At 33.4% G+C, this 24565-nt stretch overlaps 2 protein-coding genes across 2 annotated transcripts in view; both read left to right on the top strand.

Annotated features, from left to right (window-relative positions):
- Positions 1–4671, top strand: part of LOC132563098 (protein phosphatase 1 regulatory subunit 12B-like) — a 30584-nt gene extending 25913 nt beyond the window's left edge. Inside the window, exons 13-17 of the mRNA XM_060227858.1 lie at positions 52–131; positions 722–821; positions 3540–3787; positions 3899–3932; positions 4349–4671. Of these exons, the coding sequence (XP_060083841.1) occupies positions 52–131; positions 722–821; positions 3540–3787; positions 3899–3932; positions 4349–4671 (785 nt within the window). The remainder of the gene's footprint in view (positions 1–51; positions 132–721; positions 822–3539; positions 3788–3898; positions 3933–4348) is intronic.
- A 4990-nt stretch (positions 4672–9661) lies between these two features.
- LOC132563101 (alpha-L-fucosidase-like) lies at positions 9662–18336 on the top strand. The gene is made up of 8 exons (XM_060227861.1): positions 9662–10008; positions 10770–10876; positions 11540–11670; positions 12862–12995; positions 13692–13789; positions 14986–15118; positions 15692–15862; positions 16755–18336. The coding sequence occupies exons 1-8, from the start codon at positions 9662–9664 to the stop codon at positions 17014–17016; spliced, it is 1383 nt and encodes a 460-aa protein (XP_060083844.1). The 3' UTR covers positions 17017–18336.
- The last annotated feature ends 6229 nt before the right edge of the window (positions 18337–24565 follow it).

Genomic DNA, 24565 nt, shown 5'->3' with positions numbered 1-24565 from the left:
TTTGTCCCTTTGAAATATGTTGAATTCCCTGTCTTATTGTGTTACCATCAGTTACCACCACAATGGAAAAGAACACAAAAGATAAAGAAAAAGTCGAGACACAGAGAGCGTCGAACAAACCACAACAAGAGGTAGACAATCTTTTTTCTTGAAATGTCGCGCAATTGGTGTCTGAAAATTTTCACTATCCTGTAGTATCTACATCTGCATTTTAAGTAATAGTACAATAGACACACGGCTTACTATAAGGACTATATCGGTACTTGATTATGTATCATACCTTGTATCAATTCACTTAGTACCCAATTAAATACAGTTTAAACTAACGCACAATCAAAGTTGATTATTATCTTTGCTCATATTTCTTCCAAATACAGGTAATTAATGTTGAAAAATTGGTCAAATTTTACACAATTTCTGTTTTAAGAATTAAAAAAAAAAAAATTATCTGACGCCTGGTGTTATCCCGTTGTGACGCGAGTGTAACTTTTTCTAAAGGTTAAACAACAAATCATATCTATGTTCAACACCTATCGAGAGAAATTCTACGTCTCAGATACAAATGCTAATATGATCATGCCTGAGTATTAATTTTCAAAGCGTACAGATCACTTGTTTTCAAAAGGCATCGTACTAGAACTGTTACCAATATTTAAAAAAGATATAATATAAAAGTACCTATTCTTTTAACTCTTTATTTCTTTAAAATATGTTTTTACAGAATATATCTGGACAGGACAAAAACAATCGACTTAAATGCCAAAGAAACAAAAAGACAAGCCATCAAACGGCTGCTTTTAAGCAAGAAAAGGCAAAAGCAGGTAAATTAAAGAGGAACTGTAAACGGATGTCATCACAACATTTCAGTTGTATTTGTAATGATATCTTTGCAGTAAACACTCTTTTCCAATAATTGGATTTAGGATAAAATTAACCGTAACATGATTTCGGATAATGTTTACTCTATCTTGATTTAGGATAATATTTACCGTAACATGATTTCGGATAATATTTACTGTAACATGATTTAAGGATAATATTTACTGTAACATGATATAGGGTAATATTTACTGTAACATGATTCAGGATAATATTTACAGTAACATGATATAGGGTAATATTTACTGTAACATGATATAGGGATAATATTTACTGTAACATGATGTAGGATAACATTTACTGTAACATGATATAGGATAATATTTACTGTAACATGATTTAGGATAACATTTACTGTAACATGATATAGGATAATACTTACAGTAAAATGATATAGGGTAATATTTACAGTAACATGATTTAGGGTAATAATTACAGTAACATGATATAGGGTAATAATTACAGTAACATGATATAGGGTAATAATTACTGTAACATGATTTAGGATAATATTTACTGTAACATGATTAGGATAATATTTACTGTAACATGATTTAGGGGAATATTTACAGTAACATGATATAGGGTAATAATTACTGTAACATGATGTAGGATAATATTTACTCTATCTTGATTTAGGATAATATCTACAGTAACATGATGTAGGATAATAATTACAGTAACATGATGTAGGATAATATTTACTGTAACATGATGTAGGATAATATTTACAGTAACATGATATAGGATAATATTTACTGTAACATGATATAGGATAATATTTACAGTAACATGATATGGGATAATATTTACAGTAACATGATATAGGATAATATTTACAGTAACATGATATAGGATAATATTTACAGTAACATGATATAGGATAATATTTACAGTAACTGATATACATAATATTTACAGTAACATGATATAGGATAATATTTACAGTTACATGATATAAGATAATATTTACAGTAACATGATATAGGATAATATTTACAGTAACATGATATAGGATAACATTAACTGTAACATGATATAGGATAACATTTACTGTAACATGATATAGGATAATAAAATGATTACAGTAACATGATATAGGGTAATATTTACAGTAACATGATATAGGGTAATATTTACAGAAACATGATATAGGATAATAATAAAAGTAACATGATATAGGGTAATATTTACTGTAACATGATATGGGGTAATACTTACAGTAAACATGATATAGGATAATATTTACAGTAACATGATTTAGGGTAATATTTACAGAAACATGATATAGGATAATAATTACATATATACATGATATAGGATAATATTTACTGTAAAATGATATAGGATAACATTTACTGTAACATGATATAGGGTAATATTTACTGTAACATGATTCAGGATAACATTTACTGTAACATGATTCAGGATAACATTTACTGTAACATGATTCAGGATAATAATTACAGTAAAATGATATAGGGTAATATTTACTGTAAAATGCTTTAAGATTCAGGATAATATTTACTGTAACATGAATATAGGGTAACATTTACTGTAACATGATTTAGGATAACATTTACTGTAACATGATATAGGGTAATATTTACTGTAGCATGATATAGGGTAATATTTACTGTAACATGATTTAGGATAACATTTACTGTAACATGATTTAGGATAATATTTACTGTAACATGATTTAGGGTAATATTTACTGTAACATGATTCAGGATAATATTTACTGTAACATGATTTAGGACACTATATACTGTAACATGATACGGAATGATATTTATATATAAGATGATAAATGATTTAACTCCAGAATTTCTAAATTCCATTTTGCCACATATTGTTGGTCAAGACATGCGGTATCCATTTCGAAATCGGTCCAACTTTTCAATTCCCAACTATAGACTTTCTAGTACAAATTTCTCCTTCCTTCCCTCAGGTCTTCGTGCTTGGAACGAACTGGACACATTAGTCAGATCATCTCCTACATTAAGTAGTTTTAAACATTCTATCAAGTCAAACCAATACCAGCCCCCCGTATATTATAATTTTTGAGACAGGAAACTAAATATAGTTCACACTAAATTGAGGCATAAATGTAGTTCATTGAACCATAATTTATTTCGTGCTCATCTCGCAGAAAGCCCAGAGTGTGGTTGTGGTCATCCATGTGAGAAGGCTTATCACTTCTTTTTTAGCTGTGTAAATTATAGTAATCAGCGGCGAATTCTATTTCAAATCTTAAACACACTGGATACAAACATCGATTTTAATCTAAATATCCTCCTCTGTGGAGATCTACACTTACCCGTTGACTTTAATGTAGAAATATTTAGAAATGTACACATCTTCATCAAAACCAGCAATAGATTTTAAATTAAGTGAATAGTTAATGTTCATTTTGAATGAACGAGGAGAGCGACCTTAGGTCAGGACTTGAAATATGTATGTTTCGTGTCTTCTTATTTGCCTTAATTTTTACTTGTTATATAATGTGTGGAGAGGGCTTATATAATGTTGCTATAACTTGTGCACGATCCGTTTGCTTGTTTGTTGGCAATAAAATATGTTTAAACTAATGATATTTACTGTAACATGATATAAGGTAATATTTACTGAAATATAATTCAGATATTATTTTTCAGAACGATGGCTTAAAGACGTTTCGGACTGGGAGATGGGACAGATTGCAAGTGTTTTGAACAAAAAGCAGGCCAAATTACTTAGGAAGTTGGTGCCCGTTACGTTGAAACACACTATCGGGGAAGATGAGAGAGGCAATTGCCGAAACGAGTACTTCCACCTACTAAAAGGCGCCCAGTTACGAAACAGGAAAATGTCATTTGATATTTTCAAGCGGAAAATAGCCCTGACTAGACCATACTTTGAAAAGGTAATTCGGACAGATGATGTCATTTCTTTTTCAATTTTGGATTTATACCTCAGTTTTGTTATCATGAAAGCAATACCATGTTCCGAATACTCTATAATTTATTTTTCACAGATGTCCGAGCAGGAGAAGACGTCAATGGAGAAAGGTAAATTATGTTTACTTGCAACACGTTCACATTTTACCACAGTCATAACCTTTGACTCAAAAACGAGAATTGAAATTCAACTGAAACAAAGTTCATAATGTTAGAAATATCGTACGTGATATTTGTATTATTTTGAGTTATATAAATATATATATATTTATATATTTCTTGATATTTTTCAGAACTTGTCACTCATTAAGATTTTATCATTTTCTGTCTATGATTTTTCTACGAAATAACACTGATAATTAAGATTGAAAATGTTGTTCATCTATGTAATACTGCGAGTTTTTTTCTTATTGATGAAAACAAGAGATGAAGAAATGTGAGTTCGAGCGTTTTTTGTTTCTTATTAGCCCATGTTACATTTGATGAATAATGATTATATACCAGTAAATATTTACCACGTTTGACAGAAATAGAAAGGCTGCAGCTGAACAAGATCAGTATAAGGAATCTGAGTTTGGTATCACGGCTGTCAATGGTAGGCAACAGAGAATACTTCCTACTGGGAATCGAGCTTGGTTTGTCCTCGGAGTCTATGGCTGAGATACATTCTCTAATACAGGAATCTCTGGCCGAAAGGTGTCACCAGACTCTACGGAAGACAAAGGAAAGATTTCCCAAGAAAACCTGTGGTGACGTAGTACGAGCCTTTGCCAACCTAGGACTCGATTATCGTAAGGCAATGGAATTGCTAGAGGGAAGTGAACATTATACAGCAATCACATACAGCTAGCAGAAAGTGATATTAAAAGTCATATGATGGTTGTTATTTTGTAAAATATGTATCTGTTATGCGTTGATAATGTCTAAAAACTGACAAATGTTCTGAAAAAAGACCAATAAAAACACAAAATCTTAACATAAGAGGTAAATGAACAGAAAAAAGACACGGAGACCCCTGGAAAAGTACAAGAAGAAGAAGATCAGACGGCAGGCGATATATGATATTTGAGTTTGATTTAGATTTCTATAACGTTTCAGTATTTTCTTATTGTTTACTCCAATATTTTGGATTTTTTTTTAGTTTTTGATACAATTGAAATTAAGACTACATATAAAGTTTACTCAAATAACAAATTTTAAAGTAAAGGGAATTCCAGTTACAAAGAAAGGTGATCGACAGGAAACTTGTCCTTTGTTTTTCATCGACTTCGTAAAAGAATACCAAAGATCATAATAAAAAGACCATTAAAATAACTTAATCGTAACAGATTTGCAATGGTACGTTCTCCAATGTCCGTCAAATGTCAGATTTAGTTTACAGGTGCTACACTTTGACCTGTAGTAAAAACTTAATTATTATATATCAATAATGAATCACGCTTTTGTTTTAATTGTCGTGTCAGTTTTAATCTAATTGTTTGTACTCACTAAGCGCTTGTGAGATGCAGCTCGTTGTCTTATCAGTATTGAGTCTTGACGGCAGAAAGGTTGTGCTAGAGCTGAAGCTTAATTTTATATCTTTTAAACGGCATTCATTGCTTATTGTTTGGTATTTTCACCGGTAGGTAGAACTACTTCTTTTTCTTTATCTCCACTTCTAATTGCATCACAGTTCAACTGGTTTTATTCTAAAATTAAGTAATGAAAAGTGATGTCACTAAAAGTGCATTCCTTATAGACAATGTGTCAAATAAGATTGATGTAACTCTATAATGCAATGTATGGCTTATCAGTCGTCAAGAAACATAACAGAAATATGTAAGTCTTGCCATTTATTTATAATCTTCTATACAAATTTAGTCATTGAGTGCGTTAATTGCATTGATTGAAAATTGCTCTCCCATGTTCACTTGAATATTTAACAATATTGTTTTTACATATGGATACCTTGATCGCATTTGGATTTCATGTTCAAAGGTGAATGGTGAAAGTCATTATAGATATGCAGTCGGTAGATCTGTTTGATATTGTTTTGTTTGAATCATTAATACCTGGTCCCGAACTTGACAATAATATATTACAGGGTAGTGTTACTGAAATGTGATTTTCATCACGTGACTCTTTGAATCAATCAAATAGTCTGCTGAGTAGTAATTTCCTCGGGTCAAAATTTTCTGGATTTTTGTTTTAAACGATCCAATTATATCTTAACAATTGAAAATTTCGCAATTTAGGAGTAATACAAACATGTATCGTTATTTTAAGGATTAAATATGCATGGTCACATTATTGTATCGCAAAATAGTGAAAATCCCTGCTACAATAACCGGCTATATTGTGTATTATCATGGCAACCGATGGTAAAATTTAAGTGATACAGGTATATCAAAATAGAATTTCATTATACTTTTTACTTCCAATACAATCTAATGGCATACGTTGTGGTAATAAGAGAACAAATGGCAAGTTGTTATAATGGCAAACAGAAATACATATAGGGCAAGTGGTTTTTCCTGATGTGCTGATTTATCTTTGATGGATAATTTATGTTTCCTACTTAAATTTTTTTAAATTATTTAGCCGAAACGTCAAATGAGTATTATTTATTTGATCTAGAGAAGGAAAAGAGTAACATCCCTTGTATATGTATTTAAAGTCAGACAATAAATGAAAATAATATTGATAATAAGACGATGAATTTTTTTTATTGAAAAACGAAATACACAATATGTATTTATGTGGTTGATATACTATCAACAACAGTGCAATATCAACATCTCATTGAAGTTCCTCTGTATTTATTCATATATCTGGAGATCTTTCTGATAAAGTGGTATTTTTAAAATACATATGCATCAGGTAGGCATTTGAAATAATTAAAAAATTGACCGATGAAAGTTGATATATTTTGATATTATGGTCATTTTGATTTACGGTTGATAAGGTATTAGAAAGCTTTGTACAATCTTGGAGCAGTTTCTTAATTGTCAAAACCACATATACACATTATATCTTTATTTACAGTGATACCCGTAAATTGAAGAAATATATCGATAGGCAATAGAAATGCATGAAAAAATATATTTAACTTGAAATGAAAGATATTCTGTGTACAGTTAGAGTGATATTACTACCCATATCATATCTCTGTACTACCTCGTAATTCTTACGCTCATTATATTTTTATGTAGTTTAGCAAATTATTGTAGTGAAGCGAAGTGTAAGATTTCAAGATGAGATATCAGTAATTTTTGATGATCGATTGGCTTATATATTTAACAAAAAAGAAAAGAAAATGGTAATAACTCTCAGGCATTTTGTATATTGTGTTAAGATCTAGGAGGTTCCGAGTTCAGTATGAAATATCTATGTTTAACTTGAAAATTTGCTTTGACAATACATCTTGTTCTTCTTACATTTTCATACACCATCGCATTGTTTTTTTTACAAAATACACTTTGGCTTTTCCATATTTTTCATAATATTTCATAACTAAGCGAGCTAAAAAATGTCCCAGTGTAACACATAATATGAAAATGCTGTGTACATTAAATACAATAGTGAGTAAAGAGAAATATTGAGACAGGATATCAAATAGCAAGTGTTATTTATTTTGTTCTATTAGATGTTAATTTTGCTAGAAATATAAACAATTCGTTAATAAAATGTTGGTTGAACAAAAGTGACTTTTTTATATATTTATTTCCAAATTCAACTTTGTGACCAGGTCATGCTACATGTTTATACTAGTTTTTTTTATTTAACGGCAAAATACGATTGTATATGCCTGTGCCAAGGGTTGTTTGCCTCATTTGAAAATGAAAGTAGTTTTCTGGTATCACGTATCACAAAATTATAATTCAATTTCGATAATGTTATTTGTTCATTTATCGTTCATAACGTTGGCGTCATCTTGCGGCATATAATGATAATTGCTCGAGTGTGGAAAAGAAGTAAATTCAGCACGATATGAATTTGAGGAAGAAATGCGAATAATCTAAAATGGTAAAAGAATCAGACAACGTTCAGTGCTCACCCTTTGAAAACAAACAAACAAAAGAGCATGGCATACAACCCAAAGTTCCCTATGTGAACATGCTGGGGGCACGATACAAAATAGCTCTGTCGTTAAGATACCGGACCAATGCCAGATCAGAGTCATGTAGTTCGATCCAAAATTGAAACGGTTTGCAGTCAGCTGAAAGTGAGAACCTTTTCCGTGTTGTTGTGGGTGTGTTCTTTGGCAAGACACGTTATCCTGTAAACAGAATATGACCGGCCGCTTATAGGATGTTCAGTTAGATATCTAACAGTCCTACAATTACTACTGCTGCGATAAGTACGAAACAAAAGCAATGTAAACATACATCAATATGCAGTCAAATGTTGTCTTCAGATGTTTTTTGTCTTCTTTGTGTCTTCTGTTATTCATTGGTTCATCCTTTCGTTGTTATCATAGGGAATAAGAAAGATATCACAGGGCATATTCCGAAACATTATAATAGAATTTGTTTCATCCGTAATGGTTGGTAACATGTATAATATGCATCATCCTGATACTCTTACAGTAGGAGGTTTAAGTTATATTTAGTGCTGAAATTCGTCTTTGCGTTCTTATTGTTTTTTTGTTGTTTTTTTTTTTTAAGATATGATACCATTCTAAAACCTTATAATTATGAAAACTTGAGTTTTGAGTGTTGTACCATTGTAAATATATATTGCTTGATTCAATACATCAACATGTAAAGCGCAACATCTCACTGTTTAATGATACCATTCCTGAATTTCTTTTTTTGTTTTGTTTCTGACATAAAATATCTCTGCGGGTTGTTTCTCAGGCAGTTCTCCTCATTTAGAGTTTTGCCCCTTTAACAGTGAATCTAAGTCGACGAATAGTCATTTGTGAGCATAGCAACAAAAAACGGTGAGTTTATGACAAGGAAGTTTACGATCATTATGAAAGAAGTGCATCCCTAGAAAACTAAACTATCAGGCAAATATGCAGATGTTACATTTTTTTCTGGATTGGTTCATATTTTACCAGAAGAATCACTAAATGTTTGTTACGGAAAGTTGTATGATACAGCTGTACTGACTGCTTTGTATATACACTCAGTATGTATTACTTTGCCTGATGCATAAATATTTAGCATGCAAACTGCGCTTTCAAACATCGATTTAATATGAGAGACGGCTGGTCGAAATCCCATCCAACAAATAAAAAAGTAATTTTTTAGGGTTTGAATGTTCAATTGTATACAGATTTTTTAAAAAAAATCTTTGATTAAGTGCAAAGCATGCGATATCTATTTGTATATACTACTGGATTTGTTCAAACTTTATATATGGCTCATACAGAACATACCGTACGGTCGTACACAAAACGTTCATGGATGAGCGAAGACTTATTGTGACTACATGTAGTAGTCTCTAAGGTTGATTTCATGTCGTGTATTAAACATGGTTCTCCTACCTCGTAGTTTAGGCCTTATATCTATAATTTATTCTAACATTTACACATGTTAAATTTAGTCCATTGGAAAGCCCTACACAATACTTTTGCTAGGGTATTGACCCAGGCCACATAGAAATATATTATTTAATTGACTAACATACCAGGACACATATTGAATAATTAAAATCTCCATCAAATGTTTCAATGATACAGTTATACTTGTAAAGGAGTTATATTCAATATTTATAGAAATGTTTCGACGAGCAACTATTAATATATACACAGTCACTCCGGTGTTCAGCTCGACCATGACCAGGCAGGCATGACTGTAACTTGATCTAGTGTTATGGTTTACCGTGGTGTACACATGCAGACGTAAACAAATATGGCCGCGATGCTGTTGTCGTCTTTTATACTCGCGACTCTTTATTCAACAATTTCTTCCTCCGGTTATGCACCAAACTGGGAGTCCTTGGATTCTCGTCCACTGCCAGGATGGTTTGACCAATCCAAAATTGGAATATTTATCCACTGGGGTGTGTTTTCTGTACCCAGTTTTTCCGGGGCGTTTATATGGTATGCCTGGAAAGGTTATAAAACACCAGCGATTGTGAAGTTTATGGCTGATAACTATCCACCCGACTTCACGTATCCAGACTTTGCGGCGCAGTTTACAGCTGAGTTCTATGATCCAGACAAATGGGCAAAGATATTTAAAGCCTCAGGTGCAAAGTAAGCCTTTATTCTCTATATAAGGAACATCTACTGCAATATAGTATGATTAACATTGCCGCAGTGATCAGGAAGAGATGTTTTATTAGAGAAATATCAATATATTTGTATAACGTTGTAAAAGGGCTAAACACTATTATGAAAAACTTGGTTATTATTATAAACTAGATGAAAGGGCTGGATATATCATGAACCCATTCAGTCATACATGTATCAATTCTCAACAATTCTCCATTTGGGGAGCAATTTTGTCTGTTAACTGTCCATTGTATCTTGGCAAGTCATCTGTCTACAAAAACTATTTATAAGCTTCCCCTTTTGTGTTATTTCGCAATGTTTAAAAACCGAACATAAAAATCTTTGTTGTCATACAACTTGGTGTCGATACCTGACTTTTTTATAACTGAATATAAAGATAATTCTATACTACCTGAGCCTTTTGAAAATAATACAATAGATGTTATACACACACAGTACAAAGGATACGAAACTAACTAACAGATGGTATAGTAAAACACACCGGAAAAATGAATTTACATTACTACAATCTATACACAGCGTCAACTTAAGATAAATACAGTAAGACATTTATAGCAAAATAAACTCACACCAGCTGTTTGAAATACCAAAATCAATGTTTTTTGTACAAATACAATATTTTTGTTATGAAGGTCTGCAACTGCAACAGAGGCATTGGCTTAGTACATTGTAATTGAAATGAAGATATATTTGAAATTTGCATCTATCTATGTACATTGTAGATACGTAGTCCTAGTGACGAAGCACCATGATGGTTTTACTAACTGGCCTTCCAGTTATTCTTGGAACTGGAATTCCATGGACGTTGGACCTAGACGTGATCTTACAGGTAAGGCTTCTTTTTATTTCACCTGCAACGAAATTATACAAATCCAAGGTCGAGTAACATGGGGGCTTGATGTGTGAACGCAGTTAATCGACGTATCTTTATAAGTCATGAGAGTGGAGAAAGGATTTGTGATACGTTATGACAGTGGCGGAAGGTAAAAGGCGATAGCATTCATATGCTCCGTTGCTTTTCTAGTCTGTCAAGGTCATCCGAGGCAGATGTGTTGTTGAGATACGAAAATTGATCAGTCGGTCAATAAAGCCTGCAGTTGTTAAAGGAAAATGTAATATTGAACTCACCCATTTACTCGTAGAATTTTTGCATTCAACTATGTTTGAAGATATTGTAAGAGTTAATATTTCGAGTCATTCAGACTTACTTAAAACAACCAAGGGATAAGGAAGTGTCCCTGCAAATTCGGACTATAACGCTACTAAATATAAATTTCAAAATATACAGAAATTCACGCGCAATTGGTAACGTTTACTCGAACTGGGAAAGTCATATGCTCGTTTCATTATTTTCAAATAAATCATAAAGAATTATTTTTCTGTTAGCATTGTGCATATGACGAAACCCTTTCTATGATTTGTCTTCTATTATTAAAGTGTGGACTGCCTTAAAACGCCTTATTCACACTCTCAATAATTTACTCCTCTGCAGGAGAGTTGGCAGCAGCAGTACGGAGACAGCCAGATATGAAATTTGGAGTCTACCATTCCTTATACGAGTTTTACAACCCTCTCTACCTGCGAGACAAAGCAAATAAATACAAAACGCAGGAATTCGTCAAGGTATATATCTTAATCAATGTTCATGTTTTGCCTTCTTATCACACTACACGACACAATCACCTGGACGATTCAATAGAGCAAACCTATCCTACCATAAATTTGTCAAGTGGCTAGTGAACACACAGCTGATGATAATCTAGTCGCTGTTCATATGAGGAGCATAGGCTTAAGATAATGATCCTCTAGTCGTTACCTCTGAATCGGACAACACGCAATATGTTATACTGTATTAGCTAAACAATGGCTGAATGTTTGAGATTCATTTTAACTACATACTTTCAATAAACACTACTATTAAAGCAGATGTCAGTTAAAGGTCTTTACGGGTCCCTCACCTGTATGTTTTTGTAGTGATCAGATGTAATGTGTGATATCCATACTAAGCTTTAGAGCTAGTGTATGGTTTAAATAAGACACGGGTAGATTTTCATCTGTATATCAAAAATCAATGGCACATATAATGTACACGTAACAGAATGAGCAGCCTCAGATTTATATCTTCATCAAATTTGTTATAATGAACATTACAGAAAATTCCCGTTTCATGCTCTTTCTATACAATAATTATATGATGAAATAGAAACTGGCATCAATTTAAATTCGCAAAACAGCATTATAAGAATACTGCCCTGGTAAATGCTGTCAGTGCAGATAAATGGAAGAATGTCGCATATTCATGTCTTAAGGGTAAGGATGAACCGATGTAGTAATAGTCCGGCGTCAATTCTACAACATCAGTTACTCACTGTGTTTATTTACTTGTTTACCACTACGTCTATTGGTAGTGAATTATAGATGTCAATAATCAAATACAAAAAGATTTAAGATTTTTTTTTCTTAATTACAAAAGGAAGTGTTTTGAAGAAATTCGCGTTTATTGTGATAATATTTGGTAACGTTTTGTCGTTCATTAAAATAAACTTAGCTGATTGCACAGCAACGATATCAGCACAATTCAACTTACGACCAAAACATATCTCGGGAAGATCAAAACCCGGTTTCCAGAAGTTGATACTGTTGTTGTGAAATTGAATCCTGATAAATGACTTTTGCCACAAAAGTGGATTCTTTCGAGAAAAAGAAACTTTAGAAATAAAAACTTAATTAGAAGTGGATTATTGTTCATTAGCATAGGTTTCATAGTATAATATTCTGTTCCATGTTTTAAATCCATTATATCGTATTATTCAGACTAAAACAATGCCAGAACTTTATGAACTTGTGAATAAATACAAGCCGGAAGTTATTTGGTCAGATGGAGCATGGGAAGCTAAGGACACATACTGGAACTCTACTAACTTCTTGGCCTGGCTTTACAACAACAGGTAAGAAGTCATCAAGTATGATCTTGACAAAATTGTTATTCGACCTTACCAACGCACTTCAGTTGTGTTTATTGTACAAGATTTAGGAATGCCATTAATAATACTTGATTATGCTTAGTATTAGAAGCATGGCCTGTGATATCTGATGGTACATTTTGACAGAAAATGATTATTTCATATTTAATTTTCAATATCCCATTGTGTACAATAAGATGTATCATTTCAAAGTATCCAGAAAATATTTGTGATTGTATAGGTAGTACAAAGGCTAGATATATTTTTTATTGAATGAATGAGTCTCCATGTAATACTTTTTAAATATTTTGCCCTTGTTTTATGGAATTTGATTAAACTAGATTAAGATTAGATACTTTTGGAATGTTTCTTAGTTAACCCACGTGAACAGAAGACATCATAAGTAGATGAAGCTCCGAATTCGGATACATTTACAAGTCTGTTCTGACACAAAGCAATGTTCTAAAAACATCAACGCTATTCCGGCAAGACTTTGAATCATTACCAATTGATATTTGTTTCGAAGCTTGGACTGTTTTTGATACCAAAGAAGAACTTAAGTAAATAGCTAATGAAGGTGACAATTCTGAGGCAATTTCTGATTTCTGCAACAACAGGTAATTCTTTAACCCACATGATCGCCTATATAAGAAGATGTGATGGTTTATTCTTAATTGACAGCCCAATAAAGGACACGGTAGTGACGAATGACAGATGGGGAAGCAACACGCCATGTAAACATGGTGGCTTTTGGAATTGTAACGACAAGTATAACCCGGGTACGTTATTCACGCCTGTTTATATCTTGGTTCGATATAGAACCTATAGGAAAATATTTAACAATGTCTGTAAATTTTCGTTTGTTTTCATAGTCATAACAAATGTCAGTCTGTAGCAATTGGGTCTAACTGGTTATCTGATAGTTTCCTATCACTTCACTTTGATAATTTGAGTTCGTACCTAGGTAGAAAGTTCTCATCTTTCGAAGTCATGAGTCAAAGATATACAGTAGAGAATAACAATGAAAAACACATTGTGTTGTTTGTATTTTTGTCTTTGGAAAAAATGATATATGAAATAAAAATCATAGAACGAATGTGTTAAAATATGAGCACAAAAACTGACCTCACATTTCATTTTATGTTATAACGTCATTGATGACATCATCAAAAATTAGAAAGTCCAGGATTTTGTCAAGCTGGATGAAACGAATGAAATTCATATTGATTTCACCGACCCCCGGGGAAAAATATAGATGTTACGCCTTTAAGTAGAACACATATTTTATAATGATCTCTAAGTTTAAAAAGCATGAATCTTTTACCTACAGGAGGAGTGAGTCATCTGGAATAGCACAAGCCGTAATACATAACTGAAAGGTTGATACCATATGAACGAAACGCAGTTATAATAGGAGTATTGAAGGGGTTAAATACAAGTACTTCGTCAGCTTGTGTCTTTTTTCCTTTGAACGTTATAAACCTTGTTTTGTAATCTGGTGAAGCTTTCTTTATGCTTGATGGAAATGTCAATAAGCAGAACACGTGTTACTTGGGAACGAAAAAACAGAAAAAAATAACTATTATATAGCCAGATAGAGGTCATTTGTGCAGCACTGTGTAGTTCTGGAAATATTGGCATTTTTTATTAAGAGGATGGTAAAATAGTAATTGTAGCTAACATTATATCGCTGCGTTCTGGCGTCGACTTTTTCTTATCGAAATAGCAGTGATATCCAAATGGCACGACATTGTTAGAAACCATGAACCAGTATCCTGTAGATTTAAACATAAGAAACCAGTCAAATGTTTTCGAGATGTATCCTGATTGGAAAACCATTTTTACTCTTTGAACTTATATTCACTAATCTTCATCATGTATGTCATTTACGGTGTTTCAACACTTGTTTTTCGCCAGTCAATATTGATGTGTTTGTAAAAACACGAATCATTGTTAATCTCGGTTTTACTTGAAGGTGTCCTTGTGAAACATAAGTGGGAAAATTGCATATCACTAGACAAGGGTTCGTGGGGATTCCGCCGTCCTGCTACTTACGATGACTACATGTCCATAGAGGAACTTCTAACAACTTTGGCGGAAACAATCAGGTATTGCTGATGATCAGGTCACAGATCAGTGCCGGATCCAAATGGATTGTCTTGATCTGAGGTGTCTTCAAGTTTTGTAATGACAACTTAGATAATTCAAAAGACCGTTTTAAAACATTCCTCCGCCTAACCTAACCCTTTACTTATATTTACAAACTTTATGTTCCAAGACAAATATAATACAACATTGATGATGTCTGGAACAGGCACGTTAAGAACATCAAACGGTTTTTTTCATCATTCTCTTTTTTATCTTTGTTTTTCTGTCCAGCTATCATATCGAATCTATGAACCAACAATATAAAATTAGTTTAGTGGCGCTGAAGGAATCGTGACAAAATCTTGCCTTTTAGTTCCATATTTTTAGCTAGCAAGTAATTAAGAATTCCAGTAAGTAAAAAAGCGTAGCAAAAGTGACCAGGAAATGCTAGATTTTGACGCTTAGATACGAAGAAAATAACGATGTTGATTTTAAACAACACATTAACTTCATCGACGTCAACGCTAATGATCTAACCACGCATATTCTGATAAATATTGACATGATAATCTTTATGTTTGATATGTGAACAGTTGCGGTGGAAATATTCTGATCAACGTTGGACCAACACACGACGGGCGGATCGTTCCAATTTTTGAAGAGCGCCTCCTACAGTTGGGAAGCTGGTTGGATCTAAACGGAGAAGCCATTTATTCTAGTATTCCCTGGTCATACCAAAACGATACCATAACATCAGGTGTCTGGTAAGTCACAAAATATCATTCTGTAACGTAAGTCACGCGGTACGAACAGTCAAATCCGGGGTCAGGTGAGTAAGTCAAGTGAAAGTCCAGAGATATCTTACTTAGCAAATCAGAATATAACTTATCTGACATGTCGTCAATGCCGCCAAATTCCTGGTCCAAAGGCCACGCGACAAGACAATACAGAATTCAAATTTGCGGGATACTCCGTCACATCCCGGTGAAGAGCGTGGCATAACGTGCTCTGTATGAGTCCACATGCCATTGTTTGGTTATTATTTCATCGTATCTAAGATATCAAGTAAACGTCTACCGTTCCTATAACACGAGTGCAGCAAAATATGTTTCATTTATTCGCTAGTTTAAGTCGTTTGTTTGGTGGGTTTAACGGCCCGTAAATAGCCGGTCTTTTTGAGGCGGGGTCTCCTTGTACTAGCTGATGACTTCCTTACAGAACAACATTTGGAAGGTCCGTATTTTGTCATCCTGAGTAGTTAGGATAAAGTGCATTGCCCAAGGACACAATCAAGATATCATAAGCCGGTCTGTCTCTTAACTTCCTAAAATTTAAATCATTTTTGTCACTTTTGAAAGCTGTGAAATACGCTTTCAAAATTCATTAAAATAAATTTCGTTTTAGTGGAATGTGACCCGAGTTTTGCCGAAAGATTATATCGTTCCGACCACTAGTGATAATTCATTTGTTTTAATGCATGGATGTTCATATTTTTTTTCTAAAATTGATATATTCTCAAAGGTGACAAAAATCAGCAGTTTTTCTTACTTAATTGCTTTTAATTATATTTGATGTTTCAAACGTATATCATAACTGCAACTATGATCGTCAAGTTTAATAGCTATCTTGATAACTGTTTGTGCTGTATTTTGACAGGTACACATCACGGAAGACAGGCAACGAAACAGTAGTATATGCAATCGCCTTAAACTGGCCCAAAAATGACGTTTTGGTTCTCGGCTCTCCAAAAATTACTCCTGCAACAAAAGTAGATTTGATTGGATACCCGGCAACACTAAGCTGGACGACTCTTCCAGAAGTCAAGTCCGGAATGATCATAACAATACCACCACTTTCAATGAGTAAAGTAGTGTGCAAGTGGGCGTGGGTGTTCCGAATGAAAGGTCTTGGAAACTGAATGGCGGAAAACTGACCAGCCTCGTTCAGAAGAGGAAGTTAAACGCCCATATCAAAAGTTGAAAAATTAAGAAAAATGACATATGAGTATTATATAATGCTATCAAGATCGCTGTGTACCGTGATCGAATTATCGAACAGATTGTGTTGAAGAAACATTTCCCGTGCAATATTTTATTGATTGGTTTAGGTTTTCAGCAATGAATAGAAGAAAAGGGGTGTTTTTGTATTGTTTATTGTATCTTTAAGGATACCCATTTTTCCAGGTCATATTCCATCTTCGATAATACTGACAAATGGCTTCAGTAAGATATAGCAAACTTTGTTGTGCAATATCACCATGACTACTAGACAAGTGTGTACATGACAATGTAGTCCTATAGTACCTCTCGGTCCTGTGCTGTCTGGACAAATAGATACTGCTTTTGTATGTCATTAGCTACAGCGGGGTATTTATTTTCTTGGGTACAAAATGATAAACAGATTAAAGTTGACCTCGGTTCCAGAACTGGTGGGTTTTGAGAGCAAGATTTATCCACGACATCAAGTGCCAGTGAAAACATTTCTTTTGAAACCCACGAAATTTAAGCCACTCGAAAACATTATTTTACAATATATACACATATAAGTATGACAAAGTAAAATATTTGATAAAAAATATGAATTTGGCACAAATAAAGAGACAGCGTGTCGTTTATAAAGTGGCTACATCGACATTACCTCAAATATATCGGAGGGGAAACTATCCGGCTCCCGATATCCATGAATGGGAAAAACCATTATCATTTGTCGATAATTTCATTCACAATCTCACTGGCGCTACGTTTGATAACTGTCAACATGGGTACGGGTAATACCTTAGGGAGATAACGTGATGTGCCACTAGCAAAATGTATTGAATATCGGGGAACATCATAGCTGTTGCAAATAGTATAGATAATATAAGGTTTGATGTTATCTGTGTATGTTATGGCCTCGTCAACACCTGGTTTGAGTTTATATATAGGATTAATTCTTGGTATCCTGTTAAGTGCATTTATATATACATGACCTGCAGATACGTCGCATATTCCGAACGCTGTGTACTTATGAAAGGAACCCAAAGAAATGTTTATTTTTGCGATCCTTAAGTCACACATTGACAAGTTTTGAAGTAAGAATATTGAAAATGAAATCTAACGTAGGCAGTCGTTTTGTTGTTTCATTTTGAATTAATTACATAACGTCATTGTCCATATTATTATTGTGACTGGTGCAGCCAATTGAAAAAAAACGCCCAAGGGTGTATTACATTAGTGACAAAATTGTCACAAGGGCGAATTCACTGTATAACAAGCAGGTATATGTCATATAAACATATATTTTACAAAATGTTTACTTATAATAAAAATATTTTATTTCTGCTTGCAATTTTCAAGTATACTGCTATTTTAATGTGTACAATGTAATCCTACAATAGGGATCTGACGGGTTTGATTTTCCGTTTTATATGCCTGGTTACATATACAACTAAGTGATAGGCTTATCGAGTGCACCTGTATAAACGAGATATCAGAACATTCCCTTTTATCTTCTGGTATCCTTCGCCTACAACTATCGACTTATGTGTTATCAATATAACAATGAAAGGGGAACACGATAGGTCTTTCTGGTATGACGTAGGTTAGATGTAAATTTTGTCGTTGTGTAAAATTGTATTTTGACACTGTCTTGCGAAATGTATTGAATTATGGGACTAGTGACATCCCTATTTAGATTTTGACGTTTCTTTCGATTACTTTGGAATTTTATTTTCTCATTCGCCTCCAAGGATTCAAACATCAGGGTCTTAGTACCACTGATGTGACCTGGAAGGACGAAACAGATATAGGATGCAGTTTGGCTCTACCATATTCAACTCTAAAATATTTGTATTAAAAGATGCTATCCACTTGTGTGCGTTTTTGTACAATCTTGTAAAGCAATTTGACTATTGCTAATACTACAAATTATCGAACATCAAACATGCAATATGTTAAAATAAATGAACGAGCCATTTATGCTCGATAGCAATGTTCGTTTTGCTTTTCGGCAAATTAGCGCAAAGATGAATTCATATATTTACAATATTTGTTATATGCGCAATAATGTTAAAGGGTAATATAGCGCAAAAATGGCATTATCATTCGTACCTCCATGGCTGTTAAAAATACCTCTATTTCATTTCATGATACATATACCATTTTTAATACTGACTTGTATCTCTGTAGAATAGATACGTGTAGTGTGCTTACATAAGTGATTTTTAAAAATAAAACATGACATTACATTTAGAGTGGAGTCTCATTTGGCAAATGTTAAGGCAGGCGTTCCTCAAGGTTCGACCCTAGCACCTTGGCTGTTTTTACTTTATATAAATGATAGTGTTTATGATAATGGATCTATAATAAAGCTCTTTGCTGAGAACACTTTAATTAATATTAAAGTGCAAACACTGTTATTGGCAGCAGAACACCTGAATAATGATTTAGAAAAAAAGTATTTTTTAAAGCATGGCTAGTAGATTTTAAAGAAAAAAGTATGAAAGTGTCTAGAAATATGGACACTTCTAACAGTCCTGGCATATTCTAATAACCACATAGAAAACATCAACTCTCCCATAAACATTTGTTTTTTTACTTATCTCGCGATTGTGGTGGAATCACTCATGTTGGTAACAATTTGAAATGACAGACATTCTTTGTGGGCATATATTTATCTCCGTGTATGCGAGGACATCAAAGCAATGAAATCAATAGGAATCAATAGCAAAAGCAATCATAGAAATGAGATATAATGATATAATGCCCACATATATTTTCGAGGAAGAGAAAAGACGGAAACATGATTTTTAGGACAAAAAGAAATATCAGCAAAAAGTTTGTAAGGACATTTTTGTGCAATTTCAGTCATAATAAGAGTGTCCCCAGAACATGGGTAAAAAAATCGGGAATATGTCCCCTTAACTGCGGGTTTCACCAGATCCCCCCCAACCCTCTCTCTCTCATGTCAAGGTTTCCTGTATAAAAATCAATCTAGATAAGATATCTTATACTATGTAAATGAAAGGTAATTTATAATGTCCCTGTATATCTTGTGCTCAATCCTTTTGATTATATTGGCCAAAAAAAAAAAAAAAAAAAGAACATCTGCCACGAAAAGTAGAATTTACTGCCTACAGGAAAATGTTAACGGATATTATGCTTTACTTTTATCAGACCTGTGAGAGTGAGCTGACGTCGTTTGTGTCAATTTAAATACGGAATGTGTTAATAACACGAGTGAAAAGCAAATCAACCAGGAAGCTGCAAGAATTTTAAGTGTTTGTCACAAAAAAAAGCAATCATAAAAAAAACTAGTTGGGAAATTTTAAATTGAAAGAAGGAAGAGGAAGAACAGATACAACATTTCGAAATGCTTCTTCGTCGCACTGTTGATCACTTGTTCAGCCTAGTACACCAATTTATATCGGATATACGCACTTAACAGGCATCATGTGTACAACACGGTTCTGTCGTAAGTCTTCATTACGCTCAGCTTTAACACTCAGCAATTCAATTCCTGAGAAATTCCCAAAAAATTCTTCCTAGTAAACATTAAAAAAGATATCTTAATCTCAAGTTAGCCTTAATGTTATTATATAACTCGAGGTTAGGTCAAGTAAATCAATTTGGGTCACGTATTGAATGTAGTTTCTAAAAATATCACCTTTTACAAAGATATCGTCAACATGTGTTATCCAAAATGTACAGTTTTTCATAATTTTAGTGGATATCTCAGAAAAATTATCGACATCTCTCTCACTGATTTGTCAGAAAACTAACAAAAGATTAGAGGTTATAACTAATAAATAATTTAACTAAAAAATTTACATTTTTCTAAATTGTATGAATTAAGTTTTGATTCATATCATGTTAATGTACCTGTCTTGGAGCGATAGAATTGTATCGCTCGTTAAACTTTTTGGCAACTAAGCGCAATCACAATACTTCCAGCACTCTAAGTGCTACATGTTAAATATGATTACCGCTGATATTTGTAGTTTGACAGGAGCTAGAACCTGCAGCACATGTCTCTTTTTGATTAAATGATAGCCTGATATAATATGATATGATTTTGAAATTAGATTACATACTTATCAATAAATATGTGACGTGTGTTAGCAAATACAAGTAATGTGACATCATGTTTGCACTTTAATATGTTTTATCCGGGTTTATCGTGTGTATAGTTCTTTATAGTTATAACACTATGACATAGTTCTATCAAGGTAATTTTATCACAGGTTTGGGGCTAACAATAAGAAAATATTTCAAGATTTCAGGAAGTGAAATAAATATATTTTTATCATGTATTTGTTAAGAATTTTAAGAACTTTAATGGATCGAGTTAAACAGAACTGTACACAAAGAGATCAATAATATGAAAAAGTGATTAAAGCGTATAATTACGAATATTGTTTGTAAGTTGATTATTTCGTTTAATTTTTCGCCCACTTGATTGGAGGAGTCAGTGGCAACTTGCCACTATGCGGCAGGTCCATTAGAACTTCTTTTTGTGTGAATGGAATATATGTTTACATTCACATGGTGTATGTATCGCTGTCATTCCCAAGATGTTAAAAAAACAGACTACATCAATTAATCCCATCTTAGGAATTAATTATAAGCCTGATAGGAATATTTTCAACTTAATGCTGGTATGAAAGAAAAATACCTTTTTGCAACCCTATCTTAAGCGCATCCATTCAGTTTAAAATCATCTTTCAGCATAAAAGGTTTTTCTTTCATACCAACATGAAACTGAAAAATATTCCTATCAAAGCTGAGATGAATTAAACCGGTGAAACCCTATATAAATATTAAGTTAATGGAACCTATCGTTCAATTTAAAAGTGAGATAAAGGAAAGTCAAATAATGGATTCAACTGTAGCATACCACTGTTTCGTCCTTCTAAGACTCGTCAGTGATGCTTTATCATGCAGCTGTTTCGTCCTTCTGAGACTCGTCAGTGATGCTTTATCATACAACTGTTTCGTCCTTCTAAGACTCGTCAGTGATACTTTATCATGCAGCTGTTTCGTTCTTCTGAGACTCGTCAGTGAAGCCCTATTAAACAGCTGTTTCGTCCTTCTAAGACTCGTCATGGAATACTGTATCATGCAGCCCATTCATCCTTCTAAAACCTATTAGTATTGCTGCATCATGCAACTATTTTGTCTTTCTAAGACTCGTCAGTGAAGCTATATTAAACAGCCGTTTCATCCTTCTACGACTTATTGGTAATGCCGCATCATGCAGCTGTTTCGTCCTTCTATGAACTGTCAGTGATACTGTAGCATACAGCCGTTTCATCCTTCTACGACAAATTAGTAATGCCGCATCATGCAGCTATTTCGTCCTTCTAAGAACGGCCAGTGATACTGTAGCATACAGCCGTTTCATCCTTCTACGACATATTAGTAATGCTGCATTATGCAGCTGTTTCGTCGTTCTAAGGCTAATCAGAGAAGTTATATCATACAGTTTGTTTGTCCTTCTAAGACTCGCCATTGATACTTTATCATACAGCCTTTTCCTCCATCTAAGACTCGTAAGTGATGCTGTTTCACACAACTGTTAAGTCCTTTTAAAAGTAATTTATGATATTGTATCATACAGATATTTCGTCCTTCTAAGATTCCTCAGTGCTAAGGAGTCTAAGATATTGAGGTGACCGAGGGAAAATAAAATTTCGCCAAAATAGATGTTTTATCTATATTGGGAGGCGCGCTAAATTTATAATATATTTAATGAATTTTACAGTTTTCAATGTAAGAGTATTTCGAAATTACTAGTTGTATGTATTAAAACGCAGCGTGCAGAACTACGATTCTGGATGGGTTTTGAAACGAACCAAGTCCAACAAAACATCATGCCCCACTTAAAGACATAGCCACGGGAGTATTTGGAATGTAATATACTGCGACTTATCCTGAACCCGGAAGACTCATCTTGGCATGAGTTCAATCCGTTGTCAGATGTTCATCATCAGCGTGTACATAGTGAGAATCCCAGTTACTTCCTGGTTATATACCAAAGACTTCATGTAGAAAAAAAATGACCTCATGCTCTCTAACTTTTGGCAAGATATTTAGCAGCGAGTTTTCATCGTTTCTACAGTATTACCGAAAAGTTCAATTTGTATAGGGACATAACTAAAATTTAGGGGGAATTCTGTAGCGTAAGGGGATCGTCTCTTTATTCAAAGCAATGCATGTAATATGACCCGCGGTCAGAGTTGTGTTTGTCTACTGTCCGTCAATTCTTTACATGGTTGTAAAGTGGTAATATTCAAAACTCCTGACTTACTGACCCATTGTGGTCGCCTTATTTCATCATTATAAGTCATTTCCATTGTACATCATTTTACAAAACTGTCCCATGTGTTTTGCAAGATATTTGTATTTGAGTTTTTCCTTATAGCCGGTCCTTTCTCATAAATCAAAACCAACTTTCGATTAATGTATTTCAGGTGAAATTTAGTTGAAATCAATTCAATGGTTCCTGAGAATCACTTGTTAGAAAACACTATGAACAGACGACGTACACCTTCCGATATGGTAATCTTTGCGCCGTTTCTTTTCGGCAAAATTAGACTTAATAACATTGCAGATTACCTATTGTCTTTCATCTCCACAGATCTGTGATGATGTGTACGGCTATTTTGATTTGTATAAAGTACATGTTTAACGATTGATAAATGACCTCATTCCCATACCGGAAGTTTAAATCAGGCTTCAATAGGCGTTTTTCTGTGACGTCGTTATTTTGGAAATGACGTCAGGCGAATTTAATACAGGTTTTTAAAATTCATTATAAATTCTGATGACCATTGCAGCAATCAGCTCATCGGAGAGCACTTTGTCGATTACCTGTACTATCATCATTGTCGTAAGTTTGACCAGCAGGGACATTTTCAATATATGGCAAAATGTAAACAACTGAGTGAAAATATACCGATTCGTTGCACATACTTTAAGCAAAAGCAGTGATCGACGTCAACACATACATGTAAGTAAGTATTGAAGCTAAACAAAATAACACATATTATCATTATATGAAACGAATTGGTGTAGTAAGCCATTTCATATTGTTTTATGCTAATATCATAATTATGCTTATTTGGCTAAGAGAAAATACGAATCAATGGAAGTGACATACCACAATGATATTTCTTATTTCCGTTAAACGCCCCCTCCGTTTAAAAACGCTTTCACATTTGAATAATTTTTTCCATATTTAAGCACAAAAAAGAAAATACCACTGTGTCAAAATAATCATGACCCGAACTAAAATTCAGTACAACAGGTTCAATGGGCCTACATCGCTTAACTGTTCACCAAAAATACAATAATACACCATTGACATTGAAAGTGGACTCATCCTATCAATCTTCACTCATTTCCCTAACAACCTTAATGTTCTTACACTTAGTTCTAAGCAATGCTATGGATTAAAGGAGAATGTAAGTTCCTCTTTTCTCGCAATTT

Source organism: Ylistrum balloti, unplaced genomic scaffold (genome assembly GCF_031769215.1).
Source record: "Ylistrum balloti isolate Yb309-2 unplaced genomic scaffold, AGI_CSIRO_Ybal_v1 Utg371582, whole genome shotgun sequence".
Classification (NCBI taxonomy): domain Eukaryota; kingdom Metazoa; phylum Mollusca; class Bivalvia; order Pectinida; family Pectinidae; genus Ylistrum; species Ylistrum balloti.
This window is presented reverse-complemented; position numbering and strand designations above follow the sequence as displayed.